Raw genomic sequence first — 17,560 nt, forward strand, 5'->3', positions numbered from 1 at the left:
CCTGGGAAAAGAGTGATTTTCAGCCATCTCGCTTTCTATGGCATCAGCACCGAACTGTGACTGTTGAAATACCAAAATGCCACTTGTGTTTAATGCTTCAGGTGTAACAAGCCTGTTCTATTTGGAGTCCCCTACGAAGATAGATATTAACTGAGAATTGAAAATGACAGCAGAGGAGATTGAATCAGAATACCAAATGAACCCCTGGATCTATTTCCTCTCCTGTTTCAATCCCTTGAAATGTCCAAAAATATATTTTTTTTAAAAACCCTCCATAAACAATACTAGAAAACAAGAAATAATACTATCCAAGACCCCAACATTTTGAAAAGTTCCTGGCAAACTACAGCAACTAGAATTGAGGACAGTGAAGATGCCTGGAGACCAAAACATGCTCAGGAAAAAGTAATTTTTAGGTATAAGTAGGGGGACATTCAAGGAGACACTGAACTCCCAGCAAATTCATTGAAGAACATGAGGGTTTCGCCAATAGCTTGATTGCATTAATGACCCAAATTCTTCACCTTTTCCTATACTCCTATCCTTTGCCATGGGACCTTACAGTTCCTATCATCACAGAGGTGGAGCCGCTGTCCCATCCCTTGAATCTGGACTGGTCTCATAGCATGCTTTGCCCAATAAAACAAGGCAGAAATGGCAGTGTGTCAATTCCAACCCTGGCCTTGAAGGCCTTACGTGTTTTGTGTGTTTCCATTTGCTGCTCTTAAAATTCTGGCATTGGTATGAATGTGCAAATTAACCTTCTGGTGTATGAGAAACAGGAAATAGGGCCAAGTCTCCCCAGTCATTCCAGCCAACAGCCAGCCGACACTCAGGTATGGGAGTGAGCCATTGTTTTGTGGCTGTATGGTACACAGCATTATCACAGCAACATATAACTGACACAGACTCCCAGCTGTGTTCATGACACCACATTACTGGTTCTAATGGGCAATAGATAGCAATGGTATTTGACCCTATAATCAAAGGAACAGCTGTATTCAGAAGAAAAGGAACCTATGCCTGTGTGAGTGCAGAAGTCTAAGAAAGACAAAGAGCTATGTTTAGGTAACTCTTGACCCCAGACCATCTAGAAAGCAAGGGGAGGGAAGGAAAAAGACAGGTGTACTTAACAGGAGAATAAACTGATCTTCCCCTCACAAAGGTTAAGAAAGCCCTCCTGTTTAAGCCATTGGGGTAGTGGTAGGAGACCTCACACTGCTTGCCTGCTACGTTTTCAAGCATCTGAAAATGATAGGCCCCAATTGAGACTCCCTGCTCTTTTAAGCAGAACTAGAAATTACCCCTTGCACTTGGGAGAGAGAGAGACAGTGCAGACTCAGAAGCATGTAATAGCAGAGAAGCTCACCCAGCTGCCCACACCCAGCTACCTCTGTTTTCAGCCATTAATATAAAGAAACAACCAAGAAAAAAAGAGAAACAACCAAGAAACACAGATATTGAAGAAAATCCCTTGACATGAAGATAAAGCAATAAAAGAGGAGGCCAACCAATTCTAGGGGAAAGAACTCAATAAAGGAAAGAAATACTGTTTTTAAAAACAGAATATAATATTCTTAGAAATATCTATTATAATATCACATCCATAACAGAAGTGGCAAATATGAATAGGAAACTTCCAGAAATAATAAAGAACCCTTCTCTATATGTAAAAATAAAGCTAATATCGAGGTACCTGGGTGACTCAATTGGTTAAGCACCTGATTCTTCGTTTTGACTCAGGTTATGATCTCATGGTGGTAGGATCCTGTCCCAAGTCAGGCTCTGTGCTCAAGCAGAAGTCTGCTTGAATTCTCTCTCTCCCTATGTGTCTGCCTCTTCCCCTGCACTCTCTCCTTCTCCCTCCCTCTCAAAATAAATAAATCCTTTTAAAAAATAAGGCTGTATTATTTTTTCAAATACAACATGGAAATAGTATTTGTTTTGAATGTATAACAAAACTATTTTCTTGGGTGGGAAGAACTGAGAAAAAGTCATGTTTATTTTACTTCTATTTATTTTAGGATTATTTGTGTAAATGAAAGACTGTTACTTGTGAATCTGAAGTGTCATCTTCTTTTTTTTCCCCCCTCTCCTTACCCACTCAACCCGTTCACTCTTCATTATAGGCCAGGAGACATGATTACTCTTCTAGAAGACACTAATGAAGACTGGTGGAAAGTAAGTATTCCTCTTTCTTAAAAAAAAAGAAAACAAAACAAAACAAAGAATCACTTGGTAAATGTAATTACAACAAATGAAACAATTGTGGACTCATGTGTCCTTTTTCCTTCCAGGGGAAAATTCAAGACAGGATTGGCTTCTTTCCGGCCAACTTTGTTCAGAGAGTACAACAAAATGAGAAGATCTTTAGATGTGTTAGGACCTTCCTCGGGTGTAAAGAACAGGGGCAGATGACACTGAAGGAGAATCAGGTGAGTAAAGCATGCAAGCACATACCAGGTACCACCAAAACAGAAAAAAACCACTAACAAACATAATGGCACCCATAAATCTGAATGAATGGGGTCATAGTCCAAGTGTTCACTTTGAGAAAAGAGAATACTCACTCTGGTGGTATTATGTAGTGTAGCAGAATCTAAACCTGCAAAACCAGAATGTTCAGAAACTCATTTAGTGCTATGTGTTCACAAGAGGAAATATACATAATGTTATGGCAGCAGGGTAAGGGCATCTATCTGGGCCTGGTCCCTTTTCTCTGACGACTGCTAGTCTCTGATGTGGACACCTACTCCAGTTTTGGTTCTGTGCTGGCCTGAACCAATGCATGGTTAATTTTTTGTACTCTCTTGGGAATACTTTGCTATTACTTCCTGAGTGTTCCACAGTTCATTGCATTTACCTCCAGTCACAGCAACCCTTCTAAATAAGGTCTCCTTGTCCAGACTCCAAGTTTCTGCCTTTTCACTGGAATCCAAGACACCTTCACATTGCTGCATAAAACATAATCAGGACAGAGGTAACCACGGATTATCTCACACCAGTGCCTGGATGTCTCCATACATCTAATCTAGAGGTGTCTGTCACCATCTTGCTCTAGAGCCATTTTGAATGTGAGGGTCAACATGCAACAGCAAATGAATGATGCTGTCAGTTTCCTAAAAAGTGAGGAATGAACTCCTTCCATATGTATGTCTTTAAGCTCCTTGCTTCTTGCTCCCCCATCTCACTCTTGGAATGCTGACAGACACAAAGTGACAAGACACACAAAGCTCAGCTCTTTGTCCTAACTCTGCCTCTCTTTGCATTCTTCCAGCAGAGAGAGGGCTTCCTACTGCCCCTACTTCTCTGACTCCCAACTTCTCTCACCGGAGATTCTGTATCCTCACTATAAAGTAAAAATAATACGTGAAGACCTCCACATTTGCTCTTGGTGTATTTGGGGATGATTTGAGAAATCAGACACTAGAAATTTCTTCAGTCTCCTAATAAAGTTTCACCATTAACTCTAATGGTGTATCCATTACTTTCTGTATCCACTTTTGGTATGGTAATTTTAATATTTCCTGAGGCAATTTATGCCTCTAGTTGGAAATGATGAGGCCCACCCTACAAAGAAGTGAATGAAAATGAAAAAGAAATGAACAATGTATTAGTAATTTTAATACTATCCCAAGGTGCCTGAGTGGCTCAGTTGGTTAGGCGGCTGTCTTCAGCTCAGATCATGATCTCAGTGTCCTGGGATCGAGACCCCCACATTGGGCTCCCTGCTCAGTGGGGAGTTTGTTTCTCCCTCTGTCCCTCCCCCCAGTCATGTGCTATTTCTCTCTCTCTCTCAAATAAATAAATAAATAAAATCTTTAAAAGAATAATAATAATTATTTTAATACTATCCCAGTTCGATAGCATTGCCCAAAAGACATCTTGAATGTCATTTTTGCAATTGCCTACAAAGACAGTTTCTAAGTCCCATAAGACTTCATATTATTTTATATTTACCTTACTTTATATCTGACTTAAAATTTTAAAAAATTGGTTTACCTAACTTGATCAACAATTTTATGTGCCACACATAGTGCCAAATACTTGATCATCTTCAAACTAACAAGTATACTCTCAAAGAATAATGATTTACCTTTTCTTTACGACTGTTTAAAAGAAAAATCTTTATATCTAGCCCCTGGTTCACAGAGAAGGAAAGAACAAATTAATACAGTCCTGGACATTTCCACAGTGATAATTATCACAAGGATCATCATTATTATTGCTAATTATTTATGTCATATATATATTTATAGAGTATATATACCTACAACATTTTACTTGAGATCCCACACATGTCCTATGAATTTTTTGAATAATTAACCACTATTTATATTTTATAAATGATGAAACAAAAGCTCATAAAGGTTATATCCCTTGCTCAAGGGGACAAAAACCTGGTAAGTAGCTAGGCTGGAACTTTTTTTTTAAGATTTTATTCTGGGGGAGACAGAGTAGCAGGCTCTGCTGGGCAGGGAGCCCAACATGAGGCTTGATCCCAGCACCCTGAAATCATGACCTGAGCAGAAGACAAACACTTAACCATCTGACCCACACAGGCACCCCCAGGCTAGAACTTAAACATTGGTCTGCAAACTCCAAGCCAAAATGCTTTCCATGTGCCCTGGACAAGGTGGCACCAACTTTGAGCTGTACAGCACCATTTGCATAGTTTGGCTCCCAGGGAAGGGAATGTCATTAAGGCAAGTATCCTGGGACCAGAGAACTCCTTAGAAACAGTCTTACTCCTGTAAGTGCCCTCTTGGGTTATCTTTCATTTCAGGCAATGGAATCATCCTCATCACACTGAGACCTCAGCTCTAATGCCACACACACCCCACACAGCAAACGGACACTTTTCCCAGCTGGGTTCCCCGTCAGGAACCAAGTGTATCCAACTGTATCCTCCCTGTTGCAAAAATTTGGAAAGTCTTTTGAAGGAAATAAATTCAAGAAGAATATCCATCTTTATTGGCAGAGTGTTAATAATTTTGCTAGCATGTTTGATTTTTCCCTCAAAATAATCTTATGCTTCCTCACTTTAAATTGAACATTCTCTTTATGTTGTTAATATACAAGTCAGTGAAAGCAGAAGGCAAATTAAAGTTTGCTCAACTTGATCAATTTCCAGAAGCAGAACATCAACTCAGTGACTCCTACCAATTCCTTGACTGTTAGTCTCCAAAACTGTCTTTTCTGGAAATGGGCTCTCACCTATCTTCTCCACTCCCATGGTTGAAGTACAGTCTTCCAGCATGGGGTGGGTGGCGGAGAGGCATACAACCCAATCTCTTCAATTAGACATGCTCAAGACATAACACAGCATTTCAGCCTGAACCAAATGAATCCACCCATGATTTTTTTAAAAAGTTCCATAATCCCCGGTATTTGTCTAGCCTGGTGTTTCTGAGAACCAGAAACAGAACCACCTGAATCATAATCACCTGGGAGATCGTGGAAAATGCAGATTCCTGGACTCCATCCCAGACCTGTGGAAGCAGATCTTTTCAGGGCAAAGGCAAAGAATCTCTCTCTTTACAAACTCCCCAGGATCAAAGCTGAAGTTTGAGAATGACCTTCACTTCCATTCTCTCACTTTCAAATCCCATGTAGTCCTGTAGCTACTGAAGGCATTTTTATGTCCAATGACATGTGGGTCAACAAAGGCACTGAGGTCTCTAGCCCTACACAAATTCTTTATTTTCCATCTTTGGCATCAACATGGCAACCAGTCTTGGAAAAACGTCAGCCACTTAAGAGAAAATGTACATTTTAAAGATCTATTATTGTGGACATTGCTGCTGTGAACACTGAGGTACAGATGGCCCTTTTTTTCACTACATCTGTATCTTTGGGGTAAATACCCAGTAGTGCAATTGCCGGGTCATAGGGTAGCTCTATTTTTAATTTTTTGAGGAATCTGCACACTGTTTTTCAAAGTGGCTGTACCAACTTGCATTCCCACCAACAGTGTAAGAGGGTTCCCCTTTCTCCACATCCTCTCCAACACTTGTTGTTTCCTGTCCTGTTGATAAGGCAAGCAGAGAAAGTCGATTATCATATGGTTTCACTTACTTGTGGAGCATAGGAATAACATGGAGGACATTAGAAGAAGGAAAGGAAAAGTGAATTGGGGTATATCAGAGGGGGAGATGGAAGATGAGAGACTGTGGATTCTGAGAAACAAACTGAGGGTTTTGGAGGGGAGGGGGATGGGGTTTAGGTGAGCCTGGTGGTGGGTATTAAGGAGGGCATGTATTGGATGGAGCACTGGGTCTGGTACATAAACAACGAATCTTGGAACATGAAAAAATAAATAAATAAAATTAAGATGTTAAAAAAAGAGAGCATTTTAAAAACAAACAAACAAATAAATAAATAAATAAATAAAAACAAAGATCTATTATTAAGAAATGTTTTTAAAATTTGGCTCCGAATCACTTAGTGTCCTAAATTAGTTTAGGTGTAAAATTTCAAAACATATTGGTCAAAATGAGGAGAGCTTAACCTAATAGCATACTCCGTGTGATTTTTGCAAAGTCACTTCTGAATGTCAGCGTTCTTATCTGTAAAGTCGGCATAGTTGCACCTCCCTCTTGACATGGGTAAGGGTGAAACATGATCCACTGTGTAAAATGCCAGCACTGTGCCTGACCACCGTCCAATGTATAGCAAGATCCCCATGCAGCCGACACCATCTAGAGTGAGCTCCAGATTCATCTGCAATGGCCAGCACTGCCTAAAATTACCTAGTAAACATCAGAAAATAGCCAGTATGGTATTTGCAACTCTAAAAATATAGACAAATGCTCTTTAACAGGGAAATAGAAGAAATTCAATTCTGAAAACAAATGCAATGCATCTCTTTGATCAAATCACATTTCTGCCTCTGGGGTTAATTTATCTCATAATGATTATATTATTTTTTCACAGAGCTCTTATTTCCAAAGAGAATCAAGTTATCCTTTCGTTGTGAACACAACTAGAGTTTGCACTAATGCCAAAGTTTGTTTTCCTTATTTTTAAAATCTAAAAAATATTCTTATTAAACCATAAAAGTATTTCTTGAAATTCATCCATAGTTCTGCCATCCCAATAGAACTGTTTTTATTGATTCTTTGTATTATGTTGAAGCTTTTAAAGAAAAATAAGCAAATTATTTTTAGATTACTAAACTGAAATGTATTTATCGTGGAGAAATTTGAAAATTACAAAAAATATATAAAGAAGAAAATAAAAATAGCAGGTAACTCAAGCATCAAGTTATTATTGACAAAAACAATTTGGTATATTTTCTACCAAACTTTTCTTATAATTAATATTTTGGTGTATCATATTCTATTTAGTGTTCTGAGTTTGTTTGTTTTTTTAACTTAGTCATTAAATGTTTCTCAAAACAGTTTTTATCAGTTCTCTAACATTTTATCACATTCATTACGGTTTAGCAAACCATGGCATATTGACTTATGGTCAAATTTGGTTCTGTTTTTAAAACAGAGTTTATTGAAACAGAGCTATATTCATTCATATGTGTATCATCTGAAGCTACTTTCACACTAGAACAGCTGAGTTGAGTGGTTGCAACAAAGACCATATGGCCTGCAGAGCCAAAAATATTTACTATTTTCTTCTTTACAGAAAATGTTTGTCAACCCCTAGTCTGGATGTAGAAGAATGCATTTCAGTATTCTCCTGTTGTTAGATATTCCATTTTAATTTTTTAATTTTATTTTTATTTAACTTTTTAAACTATTGATAATGCAACAAACATGTTTAAACTAAAATCTTTTCTCCGTAACTCTGATTACATCCTTATGATAGACTTTAGAATTTATAGAAAAACAGATAAAAGATTTTTACAGTTCTTGATGCATATGACCAAATTGCTTCTAAAAAGTGTGTGCCAATTTCTACCCACATATGTTATTGGTTTCAGAGGTACAGGTCTGTGATTCATCAGTCTTATATAACATCCAGTGCTCATTACATCACATGCGCTCCTTGATGTCCATCACCCCTTTACTCCATTGCTCCGTCCTCCTCCCTTCCAGCAAGCCTCAGTTTGTTTCCAGTGATTAAGAGTCTCTTATGGTTTGTCTCCCTCTCTGGTTTTGTCTTGTTTCATTTTTCCTCTCTTCCCCCATGATCCCCTCTAATTTTAACCTCTTGACTGAGTTCGACTCCATGACTCTCCGCTTCCTGCTGGAGAACATTTTCAGATAGTGCCCCAATTCCTTTAATATTCTGAAGTTTCAATCCAGTCTGCCACTGCTTCTAACATAGATTGAACTGAATGTGTATTGCCTGTAGTGTTTTCTTCACCAACCCTCTTCTGCCCACAGAATGTTTACTTTGCCTCTCTTCACATCCTCTCTCCACCTGGAGATGCTCTCCTTAAAACGTCAAGGCTGAGTCTTCCTTCAACCTATGGCATTCAAGAATAACTTATTCTTTCATACATATGCATGTATTGCCCACAGAACTTTTTAGTGTTTGACAGTAATAGTTTTGATCCTTTCGCCTTGTGGTAGGCAGAACAACAGCCCCATGTCCTCATCCCCAAAACTGAATGTGCCACCTCTCATGGCAAGAAGGACTCTGGAGATGTGGTGAAGTCAAGGATGGTGAGATGGGAAATTATTCTGGATTGTCCAGGTGAGCCCAGTGTCATCACAGTTCCTTAGAACAGGAAGACAAGAGGGCCAGAGTCAGAGAAGTAAATGTGAGGATAGAAGCTGAAGTAAGAAAGAGAGATAGAGAGAGATTTGAAGATGCTATGCTGTTGACCTTGCAGATGGAGGAAGGATCCAGGAGCCAGGGAATGCCTCTTAGAGGCTGAAGGTAAGGAACCAGATTCTCTGGCAGCGCAGCCTTCACCTTCACATTTAAGGACTTCTGATTTCCCAAACTGCAAGATAACTTTGTGTCATTTTAAGCCATCAATTTAGTGATAATTTGTTACAGAAACCATAGGACACTAATCCAGATTTTGTGCAAAAGGGACTTTACAGATGTGATTAAGATTATGGGCCTTGTGATAGGGATATATCCTAGATTGTGTGGGCTGGCTAGCTCCAGTCAATTTCAAGGGCCTTGTGTGCAAGGCCCTCCAATTTGAGCCCTTAAAAGCATTGAGATATATCCAGCTGGAGTCAAAGAGAGATAGCAGGAGACGGAAGAAAGGTAGATCAGAGAGAGATTAAATGTGAGAAGGAATCAAACTACACTTACTGGATCTCAAGATACAGAAAGGGACCACAAGTCAAGGACTGCAGGCAGCCTCTAGAAACTGAGGATGATCCCCGACTCAGCAAGGAAACCAGGACTGGACTTCAGTCCTACAACCTCAAGGAACTGGATTGGACAGCCTAAATGAGCCTGGAATTAATCCTCTCTTAGAGAAAAAGAAGTAAGGAAGGAGGGGAAAAGAATAAGCCCTGTTGTTGACTCATTGATTTTGGCCTTATGAATCCCAGAGCAGAGAAAACTAGCCAAGCCCACCAGACATCAGACATACAGAAATCTAATGTAATAAACTGGTTTGTTTAAAGGCACTGAGTTTGTGGTAATTTGTTACAACAGCAGAAGCTGTTACACATCTCAGGTTACTCAAATTGAGTCAACCTCATAAGGTGGATTTTACTCACATAATGAGAAGCCTGGATACAGGGAAGTTCTAGGATTCATAATTCAACAGCTTGATTCCATAGTCAGAGATCTAGATTCTTCCAGCCTGATGCTCTGCCATCCTTGAAATACTAGCCACCTTTTCTAGTGGTCACAGATGGCTGCAGCCACCCCAAGAATCCCTTCCAGATGAAGAAAGAAATTTTCTTCTTAATGTATCTCTTTCAAGAGGAAAACACACTACCTCAGAACTCCCCATGCTATTTCATTAGCTAGAACCGGGTCCCATGAGAATCACTAGCAAGGAGAATCAAAACAGATTCAGACAATTAGGATTCACCCAAGTCATGTAGGGTAAGGATGGACAACAGAACAAAAGTTAGGGCTCTGCTGCATGGGAAAAGAACAGATTAACACCATTGACATTAACCAACAGTGTCTAATGCAAATGATTTACTTATCCTAGAACAAGGAATGATTGGTGCAGAGTGGAGGGTTCCCAGCTGAAAGATGAGTGGACCAGAGTTGGTCCAACTCAGAGCTCACTCATGGGTTTTCAGGTATCCTCAGCTGGGGGAGCAGGTAATTATGCATGGCTCTTACACTAACTTCAATTATCTAAGAGGCCTTTATCCAATGCTGGTCTGCCGGGTGAAGTTAGGATTTGCTATTGCCATTGCTTTTTTCCTCAACATTCTCAGCTCTGGAACACGTGCAAAGCTACCTCCTACTTCATGCCAGACCCCGTGGTCTTTCTGTCTCCATTCCCACCCACTGTTTTATCTGATGAGGTCTCACCTCCCAGGAGATACTGGTGTCTCCTAATGTGCTCCTACTTCCTGTCATTTCCTCTTCTTAGAGGACCACTCCAATAAATGCATCAATAAATATAGAAAGAGAGGTATTAATTAGGACAAGGAAAAGATGTATTTTGCCCACATTAGAAAGTGGAGCCCGTAGTAGTAAGGGAACAGTGGCTGCCCAGCTTTCTGCTCTGGGCAGTTGCAGAATCTCTGTGGCCTGGGCAGACCTTGGAGAAGGAGCTATCTTTCAGCCTTGAATATTCATCCTAAATCCAACAGAACAACTTGCTTCAGGCATCAAATGAGTTCTCTACAACTCAGTGGTTGTAGAGAAGTGCCTGTCAGCCTCCAAATGGCTGCCAATCCCAGTGCTCAGGACATTCCACCCTCTATGTCCTATCTCCTCATAGGTATTTTGAGGGAAGACTGAGTCCAGAGCACTAGGCAAGAAATCCTTTCAAATAAAATGACTGCTCATCTGTTTTAAGTTGCAGCCCAGTTGAATGTTAATGAGTTGAGAGGCAAGGCCAGGGAAACCTTAGATGTTATTAGCAGATGTGCTCCCCAAAGTGGGTTAGATTGTAGGACTTAAGCTAGGCAAGACTATGAAGGGACTGAGCCAAGAGGGGCACTTAACTGGCAGGGAGCAGAATTAGAGACAACATAGGAGAAGAAGCAGAGGGCTAGGGAGTGGGTCAAGGACAAGATATCAAGTAGAGACAAGAATGGGGAAAAATCTAGTCTCCTCCCATAGGAGTAGGGGAAGTGAGAGGAGGAGAGTGGTAAAGCCATAAACACAGAAACCAGAGCAAAAACATGGGTGAATGGGGTTATCATTAATAACAAACACTAAGTGGTATGGCTGAGTGTCTCAATCAGTTGAGTAGCTGACTTGGGTCAGCTCAGGTCACAATCTCAGGTCAAGATCTCAGGGTTTCATCTCGGGTCACAATCTCGGGGTCCTGGGATTGGAGCCCTCATAGGGCTCCACTCTCAGTGCGGAATCTCTCTCTACCTCTGCTGCTCCCTCTCCCCCCCCCACCACCCACAAGTGCATGCATGCTCCCTCATCTCTCAAAAAGAAATTAATTAATTAAAGAATGCAAAGTCTGAGTGATGCTCAGGGGCTGGCAATATCCAGGCTGCATGTCTAAGTAAGCACTAGGCTACTGGAGATGCTCTGTTGAGTATGGTGGGTGCTAGTGCTCTGTATGTGCTATACTCACCTTGGTACTGAGATGCCCAGACCATCCCTTCTGCACACGTGGTGTCCACCAGGCAGTCGGCAATGCTGTCAGCAAGCAGAGTGGACAGGCCAGGATTTGTCAACAATGGGAAGGAAATAGTCCAGTCTTCAGAAGTCTGGCTGGCAAGAGAGTGAGAGGGAAAGAGGAAGGAAGGAAGAGAGGGAAAGAGGGAGGAAGAAGAGAGGGAAAAAGGATATCAGGTAACGAGGAGAAGAAGGGAGAGGAGCGGACAGGAGAGGAAAAAGAACCAGTTTTTATAAATCTTCCTTTTTCTACTGAAAATCGTCTAACACCCAACTGTTGGTTGGTACCAGTAGTCATCTCTGCCCTTTCCCCATTTGGCAGAGCCCTGATTTTTGTTCTCTTGTCCATGTGTACCTCCCATGACTCAGGTGAATCCTAATTGAATTAATTCTTGCTGGTGATGTTTTCAGTGGTTGGCCAGTGCCCCAGTTCCAGTCAAAGAGATAGGTCAGAAGGTCAGCAAAGGGACCCTTTCCGTCATGAGTTCATTCATTCAAAAACTTAATGATTTATATTGTCAGTGTACTAAATAATCAGGGATTAAAACACACAGGGCCCTTGCACTCATCACACATGTAATTACTCATGAAATATCTCTCCTTCCAGTTCTGCCCAATAAGCTTCATGAGAGCAGGCATCTGCCTTTATTTCCCAGCTTCTAGAGTGGTAGCTAGCACATAGGGGCCTCTCAATAAAAACTTGGAAAATGAGTGAGTGAATGAATGAATGAATGAATGCAGAAAGTAGGGAATCAAGGGACCGCAGACACTTGGAGGTATCTTTCACATGGCCTGGCCAGTAAAACATTTGCTGGCATAATCAATTGTCTCCTTTATCTGGAGCTGAGGAATTTCCTCGGATGTGGGACTTTTCAGTGCAAAGACTGAGAATGTCCCGGGCAAACCAAGACAAGTTGTTCACCCTATTTGTGTCCCTGCGAAGCAAAGGAGTTCTGCCTTTGCCTCACCTCCCACCCTCCTCTACCCGTAATCTTCTGGGCTCATCTTTCCACTTCATCTTGAAAGGAAATGTTTCAAACTTTTTTATCGCTTCCTAAAATGGCAGGTTCTCAAACCTGGAGAGCGATGTATTTCTACCATCAGAAATTTAAATCCTAGACTCTTCATTTCTAGGAAGAGTACAGCTGCTGAAACCTATTTTCAACCCTTTGTATTCATCTTTTTTGACTTCCTTTAGCTTCCTCATCTGTGTCCCCATTGTCTTCCCCCGAGACTATCCAAGCAGTGCGTGGTGGGTATAGAACTCCTCGTCCTTTGGAAGGTCTCCCCAAATCAAATCACTGCAGGGATGCCAACTAGGAGGTGCAGAAGAAATAAGTGCATGCAACAAAGTACAAACATTTGTGCATCTTGGCCTCCTATTTTTGAGACACCTTCAAACAACTCTTCCATTGCCTCTACCAAGCACTGTTTCTCTTCCACACTGAAATCTTGAAAAAGAAAAAGGGAAAATAAAGGTTTGGGGTATATATATATGGACATGCATCTGAACTGTCAGTGGGCTTCTGCTAGAGAGACTGAAATTTACTACTAATGTAAATCAGGAAAACTGTGAAAATGACCCAAAAAACTAATGGAGACCCCAGACTGCAGTCATTTTTTTGGTTTGTTTGCTTTATGACTTAGGCTAATGGCATAAGGCTCTGAGCTCTGGCCAGAATTTCTGTTTTCTGATTTTTGCCCAGTGTTCTCCATATTTGACATCAACATGATACAACATCTGTGTGTATATATGTCATCAAACTGTTTTCATGTTCATTTCTTCATTTAAATATTTCAACTGGAAATTTTTTAAATAAGCATCTAGAACAAATCTGCACAAGGGATCAGTTTTAAAGTTTTTCACTGATGTGGATTGGTTGGTCTAATAGTAAGGATTGTTGAATTTCAGGCATATTTCAACAATGAAGAAAATTCTGTCTTTGTCACGGTTTTAAAGGTAAATCGTGCTCTCAAGGCATTTTTATGGGTTCTTTTCAAGACATATACTCCCTGCCCATCACTAGGGTCCCTTGTCTGTGGTGTTTCTGGCATGGTAATGACAGGTCTTAGCTTTTGAAAATCAGGTGGTTCACTTTCCCTTTGGCAGCCACCTTTCCCATCATGCTCTAGCAGGATCTAACATGGCACCAAGGCTATTTCTTTCTCACAGCTCACCTCTGGCCTTCAGGAAACAGTCACCACATCTTCTGTTCTTACAGATCAACTCCTTTTTACTTCCCCATCTGAGCTTCTTTCCAGTCAAGCTTATCATAGCGTTAGGATTCTGAAACTTGAACCAGAAACCAGTCCCTTGTATATCCTAAGCGCTGGGAGTCACAAATGAAGCTCAGCTCTTTTCCCAACCCCCTCACTAGGTGGGTACACCCATCTCCTGGTTGCTGTGTTGATGGACAACTCACAGCTGTCCCTTATCCAGCTACTGCCCTTCTGTGGACCAAGAGCTGCCTTACCTGACAGGTCACACCTCTTACACCCAAGTCAGCCAGTGGCCAATGACTGACAGGGGGCCCAAGAAGCCAGACCCCTTGCCTCAAGGTGGGAACACTCCTCAGCCCACTTCATACTCCAGAGCTCCCTGTTGAATCAGCCTGAGGCTCACCTCCAACTGAGTCCTCACCCTTGCTCAGCTCCTTCCCCGCCCTCCTGCTTCCCTCACTTCCCACCTCCTGAGAGCACACCCTCAACAAGCCACTTCTCATGCCTCAGGCTCTGTTTCTAGGGACTCTAACCTAAGATCTAACCTACCACGCATGGAAGCAGGTCAGGTGGCTGAAACTCACAGAACTTTGCAAAAAATTCTTATTTCCATCTGACTCTCTCCACCCTTCAGTCTTTCAGTGGTAAATGGCAGTGGTGATGACAAGGGCATACAAACAGATTTTTAACCACTTTCTTGTTCAGTCCCACACAGCTGGGCAAGGGGAGGTGTTAGCGTCTGTTTGCTTTGCTAGGGGCCAGGAATGGTATAGCTTCCTTTGACTTCCTGTTATCATATGTATAAATTTCCAAACACATGACCGGGGCCTGCTGAATGGTAGCTATTAGTCTGTATCTTTTAAAATAAAGTATTGAGGACTCATTGTGTGCCACATGCTAGGTTCTCTTGTGAGCATTATATCGTTCTGTCCTCACAGTGACTCTTCAGGAGGACACAATCTGATTAACCCCATTTTATTGATCCTCATTTGTAAAACTTCATTCCTAAAACTCAGAAAACATTCAGCACCTAGGCCTATTTCCAAACCCAGGTTCTGCCTAATATTTACTCAACCTTTTCCTTACAGAGCCAGCCTCTCCCCTCCACCACCCCACTATTTGAAACTGCTCTCCCTTTTCCAATTTGATGCTCCTGGCCTCAGTCCACTGTGATTCAAGCAGCTCATAATTTCTTCCTTGTTGACACTTTGATGTTTCTCCTTCCTTGGCATTCAGATCTGCGTGACTTCCGAAGAGGAGCAAGATGGATTTATCAGAGTCCTCAGTGGAAAGAAGAGAGGCCTTGTCCCCCTGGATGTCCTAGAAAACATCTGATTGCTGGCCCCTCCTGCTTTGGCAGTGGCCGGGCTCTGCTGCGATGCCTCGTCTCACACTGTGTCCACGCAGAGGAGCTGCCACACTGACCCACCCTCCTCCCTGGGAAACAGTGAGACAAGACTCATGGGTTTGAGACTGGAGTATCAGCCACAGACAGAGGGGCATCTCACCGCATTGCCGGGCTGCCCAAGGTGAGGGCGAGGCTGCCCAAGATGGGGAGCTGAGTGCCATGCAGGCGGCGGCTGAGGCAGGGTGGCAGCCACAGCTGTCCTTGAGGGCTCACCTCGTCCCCGTCCATGTGATGTAAGTTAGCCCACTGGAGGGTGCTCCAGCCTGCAGTGTGGGCCCAATGCGAGGCTAGGATCCCCACGGCCAAGTGTGATTCTGGTTCCAGACGTGTGTCCCCAGCAATGGCCCCTCCGCATCATCACATTTGCGGTCTCTCTGCAGAGCATCAGGAAGTCCTGATCCCCAGCTCCCGAAATGCCAGGGCTCCCCGCAGCCCCCCTCGCTTTGTTATTGCACTGTCTCTTCTGTCCTCTGATGGAGTCCTGGGGGGGGGGTGCTGTGAGATGGGAGGGCTAAGCTGGTGGCACTAGCCACCGGGACCTGATCTGCCCAAAGGTGACCAATAGGCAGCCACTGCTGCTCTTCTGGTTACTGGCAGAGGTGACAGAGAAGGACACAAGGCATAGGTACAGAGAGCAAAGTGGGAGTAAGGTGGGGCAGAGAGCCCGATTTACTGCAGATTATGCAGCCCCTTCGGTTAGGAAAGCATTCTCTGCAAAGGTGAACCTGGGGAAGAGAATGGGGCAAAAAGTCTCAGTGATGAGCCTATTTCATTTCATGTCCTTGGTACTAGGGGCAGCATTTTCTGTCAGGCCATCCTGGAGGACCCCCTTTTGGAGGCTGAGCCCACCTTGCAAAGAACCAGAAACATGGAGGAGAACCAATATCACCTTGAGACAAGTAGCCAAATCAGAATCCATTCTTCTTTAGGGCAGTCTATTATACCCTAGCAGACATAACATGGAGACGAATCCTTAGTGCTTCATCCCTCAGAAAGAGAGGAACTTGGGTCCTATCTAGCATCAGTAGGGGAGTCTCTCTTACTCTATACTTGTACTAATGTTTACAAGCATTCAGTATACTGTGATGCCTTCCCCGGCAAGCCTCCTCCTAGCAGTCAAACTTGCATTACTTATTAATATGGTTAAATATCAATTCACAATGACCTTGGAATCAATGTCCGCTCCATTTATTTTGTGACAGAGCAATAAAAGCTTTAGAACAATTGGTTTTTAAAAGACCTAAGCGGGTGCATCTTAAGCATGTGAGCATTATTTCCCACACCCTAGTATTCGTAGTCTCCACTTATTTCTTTTGTTACTGGTCAGCATGATGGTGGGAGCTGAGACGGGGGAGCTGCTAGTTTCACAGCAGTCTGGATGCCTTACTATCATTTTAAAGCCTGCATCCAGAATTTCCTCCCTCTCTGGTACAACCTGAAAAACTGAGTGTACAGAGCCAAGATGGGTTCTCCGAGAGCCAGGGCGGATAGTATGACTGCCATTCTCTAAAATGGAATGCCAGAGGACAAACCCTCTCTGCCTCTAATTCAGTACTCCATTGAATAAAGACAACACAGTGGCTGGAAGGAGCATAGAAAATGTGTGTCCTGATCTCTTCTTTCTGGTGCGTATCCATGGAAGCCTTTGGGTCCAGTGGTGTCAGATCCTAGACAAATTTAACTTGCAATAAAAAGTCAGTTTGCCTGATCTTTGGAAACTGAATAGAAGGGGGCTGCCGTAGCCAGCCAGCAAGGTGGTCCCTGCGTCCTAATAGTCTCGCCTTTGTATAGCCCACTCCCACATTGAATCAGTACTGGTCTTATATAGCCAATAAGATACAGCAGGAGTCATACTGCATGACATCTGAGGCTAGGCCAAAGAAGTCCTTGTAGCTTCTGCCTTGCTCTCTGGAAACACTCGCCCTTGGAACCCTGAGCCACCTACTCTGAAACCACCATGGGGGAGAGGTGCAATAGACAGACCACGTGTGTCTGCAGCTGGGATCCCGGACATCACAGAACAGCAGCCATCCCTGCTGGACCTACCCAAGTGATAACTTTACAAACAAAATAAATAGGATTTGGTGGTTTTTAAGTCATTAAGTTTTGGAGTGATTTGTTTTACAGAAACATGTCACAAGCAGGGACCTCATAATTTGAGCCAATGTTAGGAGGAAAAAACACATCTTCTGCACAATGAGGCCCAAAAGTTTTGACATATATCAAGTA

At 42.4% G+C, this 17,560-nt stretch overlaps 1 protein-coding gene across 1 annotated transcript in view; it reads left to right on the top strand.

Annotated features, from left to right (window-relative positions):
* The window catches only part of STAC (SH3 and cysteine rich domain), a 151,701-nt gene extending 134,770 nt beyond the window's left edge, over positions 1 to 16,931 (top strand). The window contains exons 9-11 of the mRNA XM_082728578.1: positions 2,130 to 2,181; positions 2,298 to 2,435; positions 15,160 to 16,931. Of these exons, the coding sequence (XP_082584704.1) occupies positions 2,130 to 2,181; positions 2,298 to 2,435; positions 15,160 to 15,258 (289 nt within the window). The 3' untranslated portion in view covers positions 15,259 to 16,931. The remainder of the gene's footprint in view (positions 1 to 2,129; positions 2,182 to 2,297; positions 2,436 to 15,159) is intronic.
* The last annotated feature ends 629 nt before the right edge of the window (positions 16,932 to 17,560 follow it).

The sequence above is a fragment of the Mustela nivalis genome, assembly GCF_964662115.1.
Source record: "Mustela nivalis genome assembly, chromosome: 1".
Classification (NCBI taxonomy): Eukaryota; Metazoa; Chordata; class Mammalia; order Carnivora; family Mustelidae; genus Mustela; species Mustela nivalis.